Raw genomic sequence first — 19,401 nt, 5'->3', positions numbered from 1 at the left:
AGAAATCGTAGCAGGGCAGGACCATGTAGGAGTTGTTTCCTTTGTGGGATCCGTGTCCGAGACAAAATCCTAACTTTACGACTTTTGTGGTATTCACAGAAGGCATTTAGGAGTACTAAGGTTAGGATTTTGTCTCAGTTAAACCTAAGTTTTGGTCTAAAGTTAAACTTAAGACAAACTTAAATTTAACTGAGACAAAATCCTAGTCGTAAAGTTAGGATTTTTCTCACTTAAACTTAAGTTTGTCTTAAGTTTAACTTAAGACCAAAAATGTAAGATTGACTGAGATAAAATCCTAACTTTAGTACTCCTAAATGCCTTCCGTGAATACTGAAAGTCGTAAAGTTAGGATTTTGTCTCAGATTACTTTTGTGAATTGGGCCCGGTGAGTCATCGAAGACCACCAGCTTCCTATGAGGAAGTAGATGTTTGAGTAGACGAAACTTAGGGCGGGAAAACAGAATTTTATGTCAAGACCGGAGGCTAGTATTATGCTTACTTTTCTTGCTTTATTCCAATAGCAGCAAGATAAAACTACGACTCCCAGAAGGCTTGGTGAAAGAACTACCAGCCAATGGGAAACAAAGAAACAAATACTGACCAATCACAACCAAGGTAATAGTATAAGGTCTATCGTGACTGCGAACAGCCCTCTTTTCTTGCTGCTCGCAGTCAAGATAAGTACCTTTTACTGTCATTACCATTAATTGTGACTTAAGTTTATTGAATTGTGCTCTGTGTATTGTATTGCTGAGCTTTACAGCGTATCTTCGCTGCTTCTGTTTACCTCGCGCACCTACGCGAGTTTATGCCTTTGACTTTACCGCCCCCCCCACGCGCTCTACTCGCTTTCTCTGCCCCACGCGCGCCTCTCTCACCGCTCGCTCTCTCAAACGGTGGCGCAGCGCTCCGGAACTTCTCCTCAGCTCGACGCAGCTGGTATCGGCTCACACGCTTTGCTTCCTCAGTTCTTCTGGTTTCCTGTTCCCTGGCTTACACGCCCCCAGAGGGAGGGGTTTTCCTCCTTTTCACACGCCCATTATTTTTTCCTCACAATTAACCCTTTCTCTTCGGGTTTGTGCAGCTTTCTCAATATATTTCACCATGCAAGTCTCAAATGAGCCTAATGACAATGAAGGTGATGAGTTTAAAGAGGATTTAAGTTATTTTATTAATTCCTCAGTGGAAACTGCTGTTGAGGCTTCTATGAAGCGTTTTTCCAAGACTATGGAGAATTCTCTCTTGAGTTTAATGACCAAAGCAATGGCCCAATCTGCGGGGGATAGCAGAAAACTTACAGTGGTACACTCCAAGGTTTCTTCTTTGGCGTCAAAAGTGGTTGGTGGGTCTTCCTCACATATGACAGAGGACGTGGTTCCTCCCAGGCCTCCTACTCAGGAGGGGTTAAAAAGTCTAGCTGGCAAGCGTAAGGCCAAGTCCAACAACCCGGAGGTACCACAGAAATTGGTCATTTCTACTATTTACGATACAGATGACGATATGGGTGACGCCACTGACCTTGATGATGTTTTTGACATTGTAAACCCGTCGTCCCCTCCTAAGAAATTAAAATTGGATGCTTTTGCATCGGAGCAGGTGCTTGACCCAGAGGGTACGCCTCTTTTTGACCCTGCTTCAATCAGACACCCTAATTCTACCGAATGGTTCCCTATTGACCACGTGGGAGAGTATATCACCTCTAGACTTCGTCTTCCTTTAGACAAAACTGTAAGAGCTAAATTAAAGTCCGAGTGTCCGAAGCCCTCTCTCCCTTCTCATATAACTTCTACCCCTGCTATTGATCAGCCTCTCCTCACTTTCTTTTCAAAGTTTGGCAAGGACCCACGCAAAGGGGTGGACAAGGCTTGGTCTTCCTGCCAAGACAAACTGCTTGATTTAGTGGGACCGTTGGCCCGCATTTTCGATTTGGCTGAATCAGCTCGCCTGGATGGCTCAGAACTTAATCCAGAAGAGATTTCACGGTGGGTCCAACGCGCTTTTTGTCTCTTGGGCAACACTAATGCGGCCTTAACTCATGAGCGCCGCAAGGGCCTCTTAATCAAGTTAGACCCCAAGCTGGCCAACCTTGCCCCCCTTGATCCCGGTGTCAAGGCCGATGGTCTTCTGTTTGGAGATTCGTTAGTGAGAGACTTAAGTCGGTTCGTCACCACCTTTGCCTCCTTGGATAAGGCGCAGCAGTCCATCAAAAAGGTCTTCCCGTCTCGGGTTTTTGGCAGGGCCGGAAGAGGCAGGAGCCGCTCTACCGGCCGTGGGTTCCAGTCCCAAGGCTCCCGTGGTGCCTTCAACTCCAACCAACAGGATTTCAAGCCCCAATTTTACCCCCAAAGAGGTCGGGGCTACAGAGGCAGGGGCCAACGTGGTTTCCGCCACAACAGCACCAACTCTCAACAAGGTGAGTGTAGTTCTTCCTGTTGGGGGTCGTTTAGCTCTTTTCCTTCACAGGTGGCAGACTCTCACTGCAGATCCATGGGTTCTCGACACCGTCCAAGGTTATCGTATCGAGCTTTACGCTCCTCCTTTTCAACACGTTCTTCCTGCCCCTCTAGTGTTCTCAACAGAAATGTCCCTTCTGGTCTCCTCGGAAATACAGGCCCTTCTCTCCAAAAGAGCTATTCTCGTTTCCCCCTTCGATCCCTCAGGCTTCCTCAGCACCCTTTTTCTTGTTCAGAAGAAGAACAAAAAGATGAGACCGGTGATCAATCTCAGATTTTTCAATCAGTTTGTGGTTTATCGCCACTTCAAAATGGAGACAATTCTTCATTTACGAGACACCTTGCGTCAAAACGATTGGATGGTCCGCATCGATCTCCAAGACGCTTATCTTTCTATTCCTATTCACGAATCCCACACGAAATTCCTCCAATTTCAATGGCAAAACGTCACTTATCGTTTTCGATCTCTACCCTTCGGTCTTTCTTCAGCACCCTGGTGCTTCACAAAGGTAATGAGACCCGTTGTGGCTTATCTAAGATCTCTGGGGATCAGACTCATCATTTATCTCGACGACATTCTTCTCATGAACCTAGACAAACTGGCATTATTGCACGATCTCAACACTACCCACTCTCTTCTATTGGAGTTGGGCTTTCTTCTCAATTTAGAGAAGTCCTCCCTCATCCCGTCTCAGAGTATGGAGTTTCTGGGGTTCCGCATAGACTCTCCCTTGGCTTCTCTGTTTCTTCCACAGTCCAAGATCTCCACGATTCAAACGGAGATTTCCCAGGTTCTGCGCCGTCCACTCATTTCTCTCAGGACCCTTGCGAGAATAGTCGGCCTGCTATCGGCTTCCATTCAGGCTATCTTCCCAGGTCCCCTTCATTATCGCGCTCTTCAACGCCTAAAGATCAGGCATCTTCGACAAGGTCTCGCGTATTCCGATCACATAGAATTAGATCTCGAATCTCACCTGGAACTGCAATGGTGGTTAAACCATTTGGAGGCCTGGAACGGTCGAACCATTTTCGCTTCCGCCCCAGATCTTGTATTAGAATCCGATGCAAGCCTGACGGGTTGGGGCGCCCGTTGTGGACCAATATCGACTGGCGGTACATGGTCAAAAGAGGAGTCCAAATTGCACATCAACTGTTTAGAGATGCTTGCAGGTTCCTTTGCAATCCAGAGTCTGGCAAAAGACAAAGTAAGTTGTACCATCCTTCTTCGCATGGACAATGTTTCTGCGGTTCGCTATATAAACCATCTCGGTGGCACAAAATCGAAGGCTCTAGCAGATCTAGCAAAAAGTCTTTGGGAATTTTGCCTTTCCAACAAACTATCGCTCTCTGCGGAATACCTCCCAGGGGACCTCAACGCTGTGGCCGATTGGCATTCTCGCTTCCTCCGGGATTCCAGCGATTGGAAACTTCTTCCCTCCGTGTTTCTCTCCCTCTCTCAGTTGTGGGGTCCTTTCTCAATAGACCTCTTTGCTTCCCGACTCAATTCCCAGTTGCCCCATTTCTTCAGCTGGCGTCCGGATCCTTTGGCTCTGGCGACCGACGCCTTCCTCCAAGATTGGTCCCTTCACCTCAATTATGCCTTTCCTCCTTTTCTGTTGATCAACAGAGTCCTATCGCAAGTGCGTCGCCAAATGACGTCTCTGGTGATAGTAGCTCCCTTTTGGCAGTCCCAGATTTGGTTCCCGTCACTCCTGGAATTGGCGGTAGACTTTCCCGTCCTTCTTTCTCCTTTTCCCAATCTTCTCTCGGATCCTCAGGGCAACCCCCATTCTTTGGTGGTCGACCAGTCTCTGACGTTGTCCGCCTGGAAAATCTCCAGCCTTCCTCTTCTGATTTCATCATTTCACAGGAAGCTTCAGTCTTTATTAGTCGGGCATGGGCCCCAGGCACCTCCAAGGCTTACAAGTCCGCCTGGTCTCTTTGGTCAAGCTGGTGTCTACAAAAATCTGTCGATCCCGTTTCAGCCTCTTTAAATTTTATGGTTAATTTCTTAGCCTCTGAGGCTAGCTCCGGCAAATCCTATCGTACCATCAACCTATACAGATCTGCCATTTCTCTCAATCATGCCCACATTGATGGAAAACCTGCGGGGGCTCATCCCTTGGTATGCAGATTGCTAAGAGGAATTCGTTTTTCAAAACCGCCTTTGGCTAAGTATTCTAGTTTATGGGATGTCAATTTGGTTTTGCAGTTGTTTTCTGACTGGCCTGACAATTCTGCTCTTTCCTTGAAAATGATTTCAGCTAAACTTACTATGTTATTATGTTTAATTTCCATTAAACGAGTATCTGATGTGAAAGCCTTAGATGTTTCTTCTAGACAGTTTACTCCTACCGGTGTGATGTTTCATATTCACAAACGTACCAAGACCAATTTACATTCTGTGTTCTATCCCTATTTTCCCTCCAATCCCAAGTTGTGTGTAGGTCAATGTTTAAAAGTTTATGAAAGTAAGACCTCTGCTCTCAGGACTTCCTCCAGCTCCCAACTCCTGATTTCTTTTCGTAAACCCTTTCATCCTGTTTCTGCTGCTACTTTGGCCCGTTGGGTTCGTTGGGTCATGTCCCTGGCCGGTATTGACGTCTCCGTTTTCGGAGCTCATTCCGCTAGAGGAGCCATGGCTTCTAAAGCCTTTTGGGCTGGCTCCCGTCTGGAGGATATCCTGAAGGCAGCAGATTGGTCTAATGATACAGTGTTCCGTACATTTTATTGCAAACCTGTTATTACTGCTTCTTCTTTGGTGGTTGATATGCTTTAAACAAGCATAATAGGAGCCTCCGGTCTTGACATAAAATGTAGATTTTCCTAATAGATTATGACGGAAAGTCTTAATTTTATTAAAGACACGGAGGCGAGTATTATCCCGCCACAACACTTCTAACTGGTGTTCTCCCTCCCCACAGGAACTCCTGCGCTGCCACCGGCATCATCCTGAGGTCATCATGAATTCTACCAAGATCGTTCCTTCTGTAACGTCACCTTCCGTCCTTGGATTTGACCTTCTCTCCGAGTCTCCTCTGGTGGTCTTCGGAAAAGAACTTTTTACGTGGACTTTGACTTTATGCATTTTGTTCTCTGTTTCTCCTTTATTTTTGCATTCTCTGTAATTGCTCGCATAAGAAAAGAGGGCTGTTCGCAGTCACGATAGACCTTATACTATTACCTTGGTTGTGATTGGTCAGTATTTGTTTCTTTGTTTCCCATTGGCTGGTAGTTCTTTCACCAAGCCTTCTGGGAGTCGTAGTTTTATCTTGCTGCTATTGGAATAAAGCAAGAAAAGTAAGCATAATACTCGCCTCCGTGTCTTTAATAAAATTAAGACTTTCCGTCATAATCTATTAGGAAAATCTACATTAACACAGTGTTGTGGATGGATAATACTTGCCTCAGTGTCTTTAATAAAATTAAGACTCTCCTTCATGAGTTACAAGGAAAAGCTACATTTTATGGCACGACCAGAGGCTCATATTATGCTCGTTCAAAGCATATTAACTACTACAGAAGATGCAGTATTAACAGGTTTACAATAAAAGGTGCAAACAATAACATCATTAGATCAGTCGGTCAATCTCAGAATGTTCTCTAACCGGGAAACCTGCCCAGAAGGCCTTGGAAGCCATGGCTCCACGTGAAGAATAGGCTCCAAATATGGAGGTGTCAATACCAGCCAGGCACATAATCCATGTAACCCAGCGAGCAAGGGTGGGGAAAAGACGGGTTTGTGAGGTTTCCTGAAGGAAATATGGAGTTGGGTGTGAGAGGACGTTCTGAGAAAGATTGTTTTTTGTTCGTAAATGTTCCCATACATAACTTGTGTTTTTTTTTTCCTAAAAACTTTATTACATAACGATACATAGCGATGCATTATGCAGTGAGTCACAGTGCAGTCCCCATGTTCCACACAGGTAGGTATCACATGTGCAAACAAATGCAGCAGAGTCAATCTTTGAACCAATCCGTACAATCAAAAGGTATACATGACACATGGAGATGAAGCATTGTGCGCATACAGGTAGTGATTCACCAATCAGGAAGCAGTCAAGGGTTGGTTCTGAAAGTAGGGGTAAAATGCAGAAGTCAGATTGGTTTTGGTATGTCTTCTGATGAGGAAGAGTACTCTTGTGGGAGTGAAAGGGCGAGATTAAATATGTAATACTTTTACATTGGATAAACACTAGATGGAAATATTATTGTAGGTGTATCCGGGCGAGAGTATAAGTTTTAAGTTGATTAGGATAAAATATCCAATTGATGCAAGTAGATCAGATGATGATAGTAAGATATTTGTGCTTTTATTTGTCTGCTAGAAAAGAAAAGAGATGGCACAGCCAACACGTGTTTCGCCCTCTAACTGGCCGTCAGGCCTAGGGCTTCCTCAGGGCTGTACATAGGCAGTGTTACAGCAAGGGTTAATTACACAGAGTCGGGTAAGTCATGTGTACAGGATATACAATCTTCGGGTTCACAAACCCTTCCGTTTACTAAGATACCCCATTACGTGACTACCCGGTAAGGGATTCTCGATCTCATTGTGCACTTCATGCGTTTTTGCTCACTTTATCTGTCAAGTGCACTTGTATGTCTTAAATTTCCCAAACACTCCACAAATATATCCGAATTCCGCTAAGGTTTGGCATTCACGTCCTACTTCACGACTTACGTATGTCGAGCGTCTATGAGCACTTTCCACCCTCTGGGATAGCTCCACTTCTCAAACCACGTTTTCTTGTGTGCTCTAGACCGCACCTACCAATGTATTCTTGACCTCACAATAACATTTACAATTGGTTTTTGCATGTTACTACATTCATCCAACCCTAAAAAATCACGATGTATCTTGATCGATGACGCGCTTCTCCCGCGGCTCACAATAATCACCGACTCATTAATTTTGGCGCCACACACCCATACCAGCGTTTCTCGCTAAACCACCCGTACAAGATGTAACTAATGTCAATTTCCTTTCCTTCATTTCATATCTGACCCGACCACCTTGACGCTGCAATCCCATTCATACTGTAAATATACGCTCACTTCTTACTACTGTCTGTCGATTTGACACTTTGCCTCTGACTTAACGTATACTCGTAACGTTGGATCCAATTGTGATTACTTGTGTTTTTTTCACTAATGTCTAATTAATTTGTTTCCTGCGTCTCATGATCGCGTCATCACTATATTACTTTTGAAACCCAATATGAATTGTCCCAAAACTGTTGATTCTCTCGACTAACCTGCTCTCTTATGACATGCAATTCCTTTTCTCTCCCTCCCTAAATGACCACTTGACTTATAACTCAAAAAATATTTTGTTATTATGATGTTTTCGTAAATATGCACCTTGTCAACCGGTACCTTTTTTGATTTTGTCCTGCATACGCGCGCTGCCCTGAATTTCGTAATTATGATGCTTTCGCAAATATGTACCTTGTCAACCGGTAACTGTTTTGATTTTTTCCTGCATACGCGCGCTGCCCTTAATTGGGGCTCTTTGACAATTTACACTATATTACTTTTGTTCAATTTCTGTTGTCATTATGTCTCAAATTAACTGTGCTTAAAATATCGTGTTAATGACAAAATTGTTTTTTATGACATGGATTCCTGTAAATGCCAACCTCCCCGCCTAATATAACTATCTACCTTCTTCTTCACCTTCAAACTGTTCAAAATATCCGAATCACATCCCCTATTCTTTCCATACTATTTAACTACTTTTTGCACATCCGTTCTAATATACTCCTTTTAACCTCCACCTAACCTCCCTCTATCCACCCACCTATATACTCTTCCTTTTAAGCACACCTAAACTTCATGTAACTACCTTTGTTAATTCCTCGCACCTCAACTCTGTTCCCTTTCCTCTTTCTTTTCCCGCTCCCTTCCCTTATTTCTTTTGACTTACCCTTTTTCTTCTGTTCCCACCGACCACATCCTTGTATATCCTGTACACATGACTTACCCGACTCTGTGTAATTAACCCTTGCTGTAACACTGCCTATGTACAGCCCTGAGGAAGCCCTAGGCCTGACGGCCAGTTAGAGGGCGAAACACGTGTTGGCTGTGCCATCTCTTTTCTTTTCTAGCAGACAAATAAAAGCACAAATATCTTACTATCATCATCTGATCTACTTGCATCAATTGGATATTTTATCCTAATCAACTTAAAACTTATACTCTCGCCCGGATACACCTACAAAATCCTACTTCAAATTAGGGGGATAGGGGCCTCTCCCCCTGTTTCTGGGCCAGAAACAGTACAAGAAAGATACATGCTTATTACATGACTAGTAAGGCATGAGGATCTTTTTCCCCTCACCTACATGCAACAACACTAGATGGAAATATACAGTAACATAGTCAACTTGGAAGAAAGCATTTTGAGGGAAGGAGAAACATTTTCTGGCCAAGAAATGAACAATTACAAAACCAGGTTAATGTCCCATAAGTCACTGTATTTCGGAATAGGTGGATTAGAAAATGTTACTCCTTTAGTGTACGACATAAGAGAGGATGTTCTCCGATGGGTTTTCCGTTGCGTGGATGATTCATGCAGATTGCAGAATGTTAAAGGCTTACCGTATGGTAGGTTTTTATCTGAGCTAGCTTGAGATGATAAGAAATTAGCTATGAAAGTGATGTCTGTTGAAAATGGATTAACAGATTTTCCCACGCTCCAGCTAGACCAAAGAGACCATGCTGACTTGTAAGCTTTGGTAGTGCCTGGGGCCCATGATTTGCTGATATAGTCTGAAGCTTGAGCAGAAATGTCTGGATAAGCTTGGGAAGGCCCGCTACCTTCCAGACTGTTAGGGAAAGAGTGTTGTTCAGAATTAAATTGTGGGCGTGGCTCTCTGGGTCCAGAAGGAGGTCGTGAAAAGAGGGTAGAAGAATGTGGAAATCTATTGCAAGTTCTAAGTGGGAAGGATACCATATCTGTGATTGTCAGAAGGGGATGACTATTATTAGAGTGGCATTCTAATGGCGAGCCTGGGCTAGGACTCTGTTGCTCATGAGGAAGAGGGAAAAGGTGTAATTGGTTGCTTAGGACCTTTTCAGCCATTTCCGGTTTGTGCCTCTACTTCCGGGTGGGGTGGGGTGGGGTGCATTCTAGTCCTCACCGCAGCCCCCCCTTATTTAACCTGATGCAGAAGCAGATGCACAGTGGATGCATGCAGCGGGCGCGCTCCTGGTGCACCGATGTGCAACATTCCGTCCATCATCTTGTGTGTTTTCCTGGTGCACCGAAGGCATACCTAAGGCAAGCCTGCCACGCCCGTCCGCGTCGGGCCGTGGCCAAAACCCCTGGTCCGCCGCAGTCAGCCCCTAGTTTCTATTCCTCCCTTATGCTGCTCAATCTTAGACCTACTCTTAACACATTTTGCCAGGTCTTTATTCCGGATTTCCTTCCTTTTCACTGTTCTTTCTGCCAGTTTGAGTGTACTTCTAATTCCCAGCTGGGGCCTGTTCATGACCCTCAGACTGGCATGGATGCACCCTGTTCATTTTCCAAAGCATTGACTGATTCTTCCTCACCTTGTGAATTTCGATGCTTCAGCCTAAACCGTCGTTCGCTACCTAAACATCAGCTCTACCTCTTTAACTTCCTTGTCGATGTAGACCCTGATGCGGTCTTTTTAATAGAAACCTGGCTTCAGATGTTATATCGGCACTTCCTGACAATTTTTCCTTGTTGGGAATTAATAGAACTCTTAAAGTAGGTAAAGGTATCACCATTATTTCTTACAAAATCTATATCTGTAAATTTGTGGACCTCCAGATTCCCAACTGTGAAGCCTTGTTTTTCTCTGTTCCCTTTTTTCCTAAATTTACATTTTCAGGCCTCCTACAACTGGTGCATAGCTCTTTCTGACTTTTTGCTCCCCCCCCCCCCCCTATATTCTTCGGGTAGCCACTTTTTCTGTGCTCTCAACCTCCACCATGAGAACTCCAATGATAAACCAGCATCTGCACTTATAGAGGATTTGAACACTCTTAATCTTTAGCTCCTCAACTTATTTCCCACTCACATTGCAGGGTACCGTCTGAACCCTATTTTTACTAACCTTTCTTCCTTATCTGTTGCGCCACCCATCCAACTTTGCTAGATGGGCCATTTTGCAGTTCCTTTTACTATTAAGTTTCTCTCAGTTTCTTCTACCCGGCTGACTTCACTGCCTAAAACTAGGAATTGGTCCAAACTTAATATGCCAGTGCTTAACAAACTGCTTCTTGATAAACCCCCTTCCTTAGTATCCTTACCTGATCGAGACCAACTTTCCATGCATCAATGGCTTACAGAGGCCATTAATTCTGCCCTACCTCTTTCAGTTAAGCCACAGCCCAAAATGCATCCTCCCGCCTCCTTGTTTACGGACTCTCTAAAAAAGGAGAAAAAATGCTGTAAAGCCTTAGAAAGACAATGGAGAAAACACTATTTACCTGATGCAAAGTCTGAATATTTGGTAGTATTAAAGAAATACCATGCTCTTTGCAGATCAGCTCGCGCAACCTTCTTCATAGAGAAGATCTCGGGTTCCCAAAGCTGCTACAAAACTTTGTTTAAAGTTTTGAACAAACTTTCGGCAGCCAGTACTTTTCTGCCCCCTTCCTCACTTTCTCAACATCAATGCGATGAGCTTGCGACGTTCTATTACAATAAAGTCAAATCCATCCATTGCCAACTTGATGCTGATGCCTAACATTTCCCATAATCCAAACTGAGGGGCACCCTGATTGTTCTCCCTAGGTTTCTGAATCTGTAAAATCCACACAGACCAGGTCATGGCACCCTTTGGATTTGTCTACTTTGTCTACTTTGCAGCTGTTACTGACCTCTATTAAGTCCGGTTCACCGCTTGATCCCCTTCCTCCCTCTAAACGTAGTCTTTTGGACGAGGCAGCCCTCGCGGTGATCTTCGACCTTCTAGACACTTCCTTAGCACAGGACTTGTACCTCAGAGCTGGAAACATGCACTTGTCATTCCCCTATTAAAAAAGGAAGGTCTTGATCTTCTCTCTTGGGCAAATTTTCACTCAATATCTCTTTTGTCTGTTTTTCTAAAATTCTGGAAAGGCATATTAATGTTCAACTTTTCTCTTTTGTCCCAACTCGCAATTTGCTGCACCTTTCACAGTCTTCCCTAATCGGGGTCCTTTTTAAAACACCAAACCTTCCAGGTCTTTTCGAATGACATTAGATCGAACATTTTTAGCCTTAACCTTTGGAGTGCATCAAAGTTTAATTTTGAGCCCTTTGCTTTTTAGGTCTCGCTAGCGTAGGCTGCGCGCATGCGCAGTCTCGCTGGTGAGATTTAATGATATGGGGGATTTTCAGTAAAGGGCTTTAAGCCCCGCCCCTCTTTTCCATTGGCTGGAGGTCACCGTTTTTGCTAAACGGTGGCCAGCCATTGGAAAAGAGCTTGTTGTGACATTTTCGCCTGGCTTTTTCTGCCGTCCCACTTGGACGGCCTCGCCTGCTTTCCTTCTGAAGTAAAAGGTTTCTTATCTTTATGGGGCCAAACACATGGCCCCATAAAGATAAGAAACCTTTTAGCAGGTGAGGCTATGGCAGAAAAAGCCGAACAAAAACGTCATGGCAGCTCTTGTTTCATGTCGGCTGCCCAGGATTTGGGCTTGCTCTTTGAACCATTGATCTCAACTTAACACCACAGGGTCTCCCGCAGCTCTGACCGATGTAGACAGACTGTCCGAGAGGCTGACGTCTAGCTTGGTCGTCCTCATCTCAGGCTCAACATTCTTTCCCTCGCGTAGCCTTAAATGTGTCAATTACGCAGAGGGGGCGTAACATTATCATGGTTCAGGGGCAGGCAGCGGGCGTAAACAAAAGGCCGCCCCTTTCACGTTTGGTTGGCCAGGGGTCAGGAGGTCTGCACCACTGTCAGTCACAGCGGACGGAAAGTGTGGGCATGTTTCACGCTGTCAGACGAAGATACCCGCACACGAGTCTAAAGAAGCCGTGAAGGTGGTAGGTCACGGGAGGACCAGCTCGAGCTACGCATCCTAAGTGGATGAGCCCAATTCCTGTAAGTGCAACCGAGAGTTAGAGTGCGGCGCCCTCAAGCACACACCATCATGTTGGAAACCACGCGGCTGCAGGACAAGTCTTCGGAGGCCAGGGGGTCACAAGGGGACACGGGCACTTGAAGACCACGTGTCCGGTGCTGCGATGATTGATTTTTACATGCCGGCCCTTGAGCGATCCCATGCCAGGCCCCCAGAACATCTTCTGCCTCCCAAGCTCCCCATAGCCTCATGCCCAGACGTCTCCCTTCGCTCTGGTTGCAACCCTTGTACATCTGTTTTGGCAAAGAAAAGGAACACGTTTATACCATTCGCATTGGGTGTTATAAGCCTACCGTCTCCAAGCACATGAAAGGTCCTTAGTGTAGTGTCCAACGTTTATATCCATCGTGCGTGTGTGTTCGGCATCAAAACAAAAATAGTTTAAAAAAAAAATGTAATTACACTGAACACAAGTAGAAACTTATTGAGTTTTTATGGGTCCATGACGTCAAGATCACGGTCAGGAGGAAGAGTACAGAGATATCCCGGGTTTGAACGGGCCTTTAGAAAGTGCTTAATAAACAAGGCAGGAGGTACTTTATTCAGTCCAGTATTTCACTGAGTCCCAGATGTGCCCACTATAAAATGTCCCCATCACCGTCTGTCTGCTGTCCTTCCCCTGCAGGCTCTTATCTAGCTGTCTCTGGGGGGCAATGTTAAGAATACTTTATAAAACAAGTATTTACAATGCAATAGGTCTCACACTGACATTATTTTGAGCTAGTGGCATTGTAACTGTTATTGTTTTTTTTCCCTTTGTGAAGCATTAATTAAATGGTGTGATGCAAAATGGCAATAGTTCACTTTGTTGTAATTGCGAAATCTATTGCATTGCATTTGTACTAGTGTGAGTTTTGTATTGTAAATGGTAGTGGCTTTTAGTAAAACAAAATTCATCACATTAATCTAATGCTTTAAAAAAGTTAATACCTACTCATTTTTTAATAAGTACTGTGAGTGGATAGTACAGTAAGTGCAGATATACATGTTATATTAGTATCACTGCATATATAGGTGGGAGATTAGTATTCCTGCAGATATAGGTGTGTGATATTTTTTTGTTTAGATAGGTGTGAGATTACAATCACTGCAGATACAGGTGTGAGATTACCATTATTGCAGTTATAGGTGTGAGATTACTGTCACTGCAGCTATAGGTGTGATGTTACCATTACTTTTGGATAGGTGTGAGATTAATATCACTACAGATCCCGGCTCTTAATTGGACCTATGATGTTTCCGAGGCTATCATGATAAGTTGCATTGTGTGGTGCAATTGTTACGCCCACTGTTTGTAGTGGGCGCTACTAAGAGCTTCTTGAATTGCACGAGCCAGGAAAGAGGTGAGGCCAGGCTGATGCGGGAAAGGGTTCTTCGTGTAGGAAATGTGAGGGAGGGGGGACGGGGAGGGACAACAGGCACCCATGGAGATGTTTATTGAGAGGGGTTTGCAGGAAGGACTGAGGGGGGCTCGGTGAGTAAGCCCCACCCCTGGACACCAAAGTATGAAATTCGAATGGAATGTGGTAAATGAGCGGGAGGTAAAGAGGGCAGCAGCGAAGCAGGTTTGTGGCCATGAATAACTGCCGTAGACCACTCAAACCAGGTAATTTCCCACCGAAAAATGTTGCCAGGTTCAAAGTTTTACAGATCCTACTGTTTGCCATTCCTCTCTTTAACGTGCTCCGGCTGATTCAGTTACCTACTGTTTGCCATTCCTCTCTTTAACATACTCCGGCTGATTCAATTAGAGCCGCAGCAGTAATTAAAATAATACTAATCGAAAGACCACACTCTTTATGAGAATATCCCTTGTCTGCTCTTCAAAAGAAAAACAACGCTGTCTGGGGTTCGGATAAAAAGATATCCGCGACATACAAGACTTTGGACTGGAAAACTGCGCGCGCGAGTGTCGAGGAGTGATAAACAACAATCTGCCGCGCTGCCTACCCAAAAAAAAGCTGTCACCAATGCGGCAGGAAACTGAAAGCGAATTAAATAAGTTACAAATGGAAGAAGGCCACTGCTATAACCTACTGTTTGCCATTCCTCTCTTTAACGTGCTCCGGCTGATTCAATTACCTACTGTTTGCGATGCCTCTCTTTAACGTGCTCCGGCTGATTCAATTAGAGCCGCAGCAGTAATTAAAACTATACTAAACGCAAGAACGCACTCTTTATGAGAATATCCCTTGTCTGCGCGAGTGTCGAGGAGTAATAAATAACAAGCTGCGGCGCTGCCTACCAATAAAAAAGCTGTCACCAATGCGGCCGGAAACCGAAAGCAAATTAAATAAGTTACAAATGGAAGAAGGCCACTGCTATAACCTACTGTTTGCCATTCCTCTCTTTAACGTGCTCCGGCTGATTCAATTACCTACTGTTTGCCGTTCCTCTCTTTAACGTGCTCCGGTTGATTAAATTACCGACTGTTTGCCATTCCTCTGTTTAACGTGCTCCGGCTGATTCAATTAGAGCCGCAGCAGTAATTAAAACAACACTAATCAGGACACAGTTTCCTCCCCTAAAACCGTCGTCATATCTGCGCGCCTCCGCCTTGTACAGTTGAAAATCCTCCACCGAGTGTACATTACGGGGCCCCAACTGGTACACATGGGTAGTTCAGTAGACGATTATTGTAGAAGGGGATGTACACAACAGGGCACATTCACCCATATTACTTGGCACTGCGACCCTATACAGGCCTATTGGCGAGACATCCATACCATTATGAGCCAGGTACTCGCCCTAGACATACACCCGGAAGCGCCTAGATGCCTCCTAAATATCTGGGAACCTACTGACCTGAGTTCGCATGCAACACAATGGGTCACACTGGGTTGCATGATTGCCAAAAGGAACATAGCTCAATTCTGGGGGGACGCACAAGTCCCGCGGGTCAGGGATTGGGAAACCGACCTCGATTGGGGTATGCTTAGAGAGAAGACGGTATACGCAGCTAGGGGCTGCCCCCGAAAGTGGGCCAAGATCTGGTCACCCTGGAACGCGTACCGTGGTTACATATGTACCCCTCCAGATGAGCCTGAGGGCGAGGGTCCCCCCTCACCATAACCTCCTCCTCTCATCCTTCTTTATATTGTATGATTTGTCCTGTTGTTCACGCTGTCAGTGTTTTGATGGAACTGTACCCACACTGTATATCTTGCATAAAGTCAATAAAAAGAGTTAAAAAAAAAAAAAACAACACTAATCGTAAGGGTGCACTCTTTATGAGAATATCCCTTGTCCTGCTCTTCCGAAGAAAAGCAACGCTGTCTGGGGTTTGGGCGCGCGAGTGTCGATGAGTGATAAATTACAAGCTGCCGCGCTGCCTACCCAAAACAAGCATTAGACGGACACGAAAAAACAGATGGCCCCTGCACGCGCATCGAAAACAAGACAAGTAACCTGATACTGCTAATTAGAAACAGATGCCCCCCTAAAGATAAGAAATTGTTTCGTGACAGCCGCAAAGCAGACGATCCTGACAGGATCGTCTGCTTTGCGGCTGTCACGAAACAATTTCTTATCTTTAGGGGGGCATCTGTTTCTAATTAGCAGTATCAGGTTACTTGTCTTGTTTTCGATGCGCGTGCAGGGGCCATCTGTTTTTTCGATCGGCCGGACAAAAAGGGGAAAGGGCGGCAACAAAAAACCTCATTTCCAATGCCAGGCCACCGTTTAGCATAAACGGTGACGCCAGCCAATAAAAAAGAGGGGCAGGGCTTCAAGTCCCCTTCTAACATCTCCTCATTAACAATATTTCTTGCCGAGCGAGCAGCGCATGCGCGCTGAAATGCAAGGTGAGACCTAAAAACAAGCAGAAAATAGAACTACATTCTCTATTATTCTGGACAGATGATATTTTAAAACAAATCATTTGCAATGCAATAGGTCTCGCATTTACGCGGGTTTAAGCTATTGGCATTGTAAATCACAATGCCTTTCATTTATGTTTTAAAAACTAAAACATTAATAAAAGGCATTGTCATTTGCAAGGTCAATAGCTCAAACTGTGGTAAATGCGAGGCCTATTGCATTGCAAATGCTTGTTAACATTTATGTTTGCCCTATGGCAGACATTGCTGAGAAGTTGGAATTGATAATCTTTTCTTATGCTGACGATACACAGATTATCTTTTCACTCTCTACCGCTCAGCATCAAGATCCCTCCCTGCTTCAGCTTGGACTAAGTAATGTCTCCTCGTGGATGACCAGAAATGCCCTGAAAGCAAATGGCACTAAAACAGAGGTGCTCGTTCAGGGTAATAACCCTGAGCTTTGGGGAATGAAACATTGGCCTGACACCCTGGCCCTTTGCCTGTCTCTGTTACTAAAGTAAAAAACCTGAGCTTTATTATTGATAAAAATCTTTCCCTCAAATCTCAGGTGTCTAGGGTCATGGCGACCTGCTTTGCTATTCTCAAATGGATTACAAAAATGCTCTGGCTAATTCCACTGGCAGCTCAGAGAACTGTTTTGTAGGCTCTGGTAATATCCAGGCTAGACATGATATATCAGGGAGCAGATAAATCCTCAGTCCATCGGCTGCAGGTTATTCAGAATGCGGCTGTGCGTCTTCTTTTTCATCTGTGTAGATGCGCTTCTGCTTCACCTCTGCTCTGTCAATACATTGGCTCAAAGTGAACAAGCGGATCGAGTTTAAGGCTCGATGTTACATTTATCAGGCCAAATTTGGCCTGGCTTCCTCTTATATCCAAAGATTGGTAACACCTTATGGGCCGACTCTCAACAGTTGAGATCTCCTAGCCTCTCATTGTTCTCAGTTCCCAGGTTTCATCTTGTCCGTATGTGCGGCTGCTCTTTCTCCTACCTGGGCCCTAAACTCTGGAATGCTCTCCTAATCGATCTTAGGAACTGTCACTCTCTGCTAGCTTTCCGCAAGAACTTAAAGACTTTTCATTTTATCGACTAAGCTTGATTCTTATTTTGGCCTGTTGCCTAGCTCTTGTGTGGCTCCGCCTATGCCTTGTCCAGCGCCAGGAGACCCTGTTGGGTAGCTGTGCGCAATATAATTTAACCCAAAAAAATTATTAAATTGGTACCAATCCTGAAGAAAAGAGTCTGTCGCCAATGCTAAAGTATACGGATGCCAGCTGAAGAACTGGGGAAGATGAGAGTTCAGTTGGGACGCAAAGAGATTTATTTGAAATGGTCCCCATTTGCGATACAGCATATCAAAGACTTAAGGATGGAGTCACCAATAGCTGTAATTGTGAAGATAGTGAGAATACCAGTCTGCTACGGAATTGAGATTGCCTGGTAAATATTCTGCACCAACAGAAAGTTTGCGAAGAAGACAAAATTCTGTGAAGCTTCTCGCCAGTTCCACTAAGGGATTTGATTTGGTGCCGCCTAGGTGGTTTATGTATAGCCCGGCTGAAAGATTGTCCATCCAGAGAAGGATGGAACATTGAACCCTGTGTTTTGCCAAACTTTTGATCACAAAGGAGCCGGTAAGTATCTCTAAACAGTTGATGTACAATGAGAACTCGAGATTTGACCACACAGGCGTCCCAACATGTCAGGCTTGCATCAGTTTCTAACACAAGATATGGGGCCAAAGCAAAAAATAGTTCTGACATTCCAGACATCTAAATGGTCTAACCACCAATTAGAGTTCTAACCTGGATTTATGGTCTAGAAGGACAGGGTCAGCGTAAGCAAGAGCATTGCAAAGATGGCACTTTTTTGTCTCTGGAGAGATTGATAATGAAGTGGACCCGGGAATATTGCCTGAATCGATGAAGAAAGCAGACTGACAATCCTTGCAAGAGATCTGAGGGAGATGGTCCAGATTTGTAGCATTTAGAACATTTCTGCTTTTATTGCTTTTATTTTAGATTGGGGTAAGCAGAAAGTTGCGTTTGTTGAATTTATGAGGAAGCTGAGAAATGCCATCTGTTAGGGATTAAGACTGACACCTCTTTGTTTATGAGGAACCCCAAACCTGAGAGGAGAGAACAAGTGATGTGAATTTGGAAATTGAAGAATTTGCACGTTTTGACACATTAGAAGAATGTCGTCTAGTTAGATAACTTATCTGCTATCATTGGACAAGAGGAATGAAATAACAGGTTTCATTGGATTGGTAAAACACCATGGTGTGGAGGAAAGTCCAAAAGGAAGAGATGAAAACTGATAGGTTTTGCCCAGCCATTGGAATTGAAGAAATTTCCTATGATCATGGTGGATCGGGATAGTGAGGTATGCATCCTGAAGATCCAAATGTACCATCCAATCGCATTGAAGTAAGGCATCTTGGAGATATAAGATAATTTCCATTTTGTCAGTCAGTCAAAGATTCTTTATTCGGTGGATAAAGGCCTTAAAAAGCATGTGAGTTAAAACAAGTGTATCAAAGACACATATAAATACAAAAATCTTAAAAGAATCCATGAGTACGTAAGCAAATCCAGTTAACATGAATAAAAACATCTAAGACTAATGATGCAAAAGTGCAGGAATAAGACTCAATGTTAAAAAAAGGGAATACAAAGCCCAAAATGGGGGGTAGAAAATTGAGCGAATAAAATTCAGGTGTGTCAGTGCATTTACAAGAATATACCTCCGTAAAATAAACACTGATATTGCCCATGGAGATATAATCAAATTCAGGCTTACTGGTCCTTGTGCAAATTCTTCTTGAGTCTTCGAGCTCCTGAAAAGAAACTTGCAACCCGAAGCAAACCATGGGGGTGGAAAGCTTTTGCAGATACGATAGTGCAGGCCTTACTTGGACATATTGACCATTTCTTAGCAGCAGAAGGATCATTTGTTTACGCAAGGTGCCATAGAACTCGCAGAAAAATGTAAAGTG

General features: G+C 44.3%; 2 protein-coding genes across 2 annotated transcripts in view; both read left to right on the top strand.

Annotated features, from left to right (window-relative positions):
- Positions 1–19,401, top strand: part of RASSF1 (Ras association domain family member 1) — a 273,445-nt gene that overhangs the window by 142,823 nt on the left and 111,221 nt on the right. The gene's annotated exons all lie outside the window — the stretch shown is intronic.
- On the top strand, positions 1,105–18,489 carry LOC146797895 (uncharacterized). The gene is made up of 2 exons (XM_085627505.1): positions 1,105–2,413; positions 18,425–18,489. Exons 1-2 carry the CDS (start codon positions 1,105–1,107, stop codon positions 18,487–18,489), a joined length of 1,374 nt encoding a protein of 457 aa, XP_085483631.1.

Source organism: Triturus cristatus, chromosome 9 (genome assembly GCF_964204655.1).
Source record: "Triturus cristatus chromosome 9, aTriCri1.1, whole genome shotgun sequence".
NCBI classification, from domain to species: Eukaryota; Metazoa; Chordata; class Amphibia; order Caudata; family Salamandridae; genus Triturus; species Triturus cristatus.
The sequence above is the reverse complement of the archived record's forward strand: the minus strand, read 5'-3'. Positions and strand labels throughout refer to the sequence as shown.

What these genes read in the sequence shown, in the direction of transcription:
- LOC146797895 (XM_085627505.1), top strand. Translation starts at nt 1,105, where the DNA reads ATGCAAGTCTCAAATGAGCCTAATGACAATGAAGGTGATGAGTTTAAA. An exon ending in CAGCACCAACTCTCAACAAG is followed by an intron (nt 2,414 to 18,424) that starts GTGAGTGTAGTT and finishes CTTTTATTTTAG; the next exon opens with ATTGGGGTAAGCAGAAAGTT.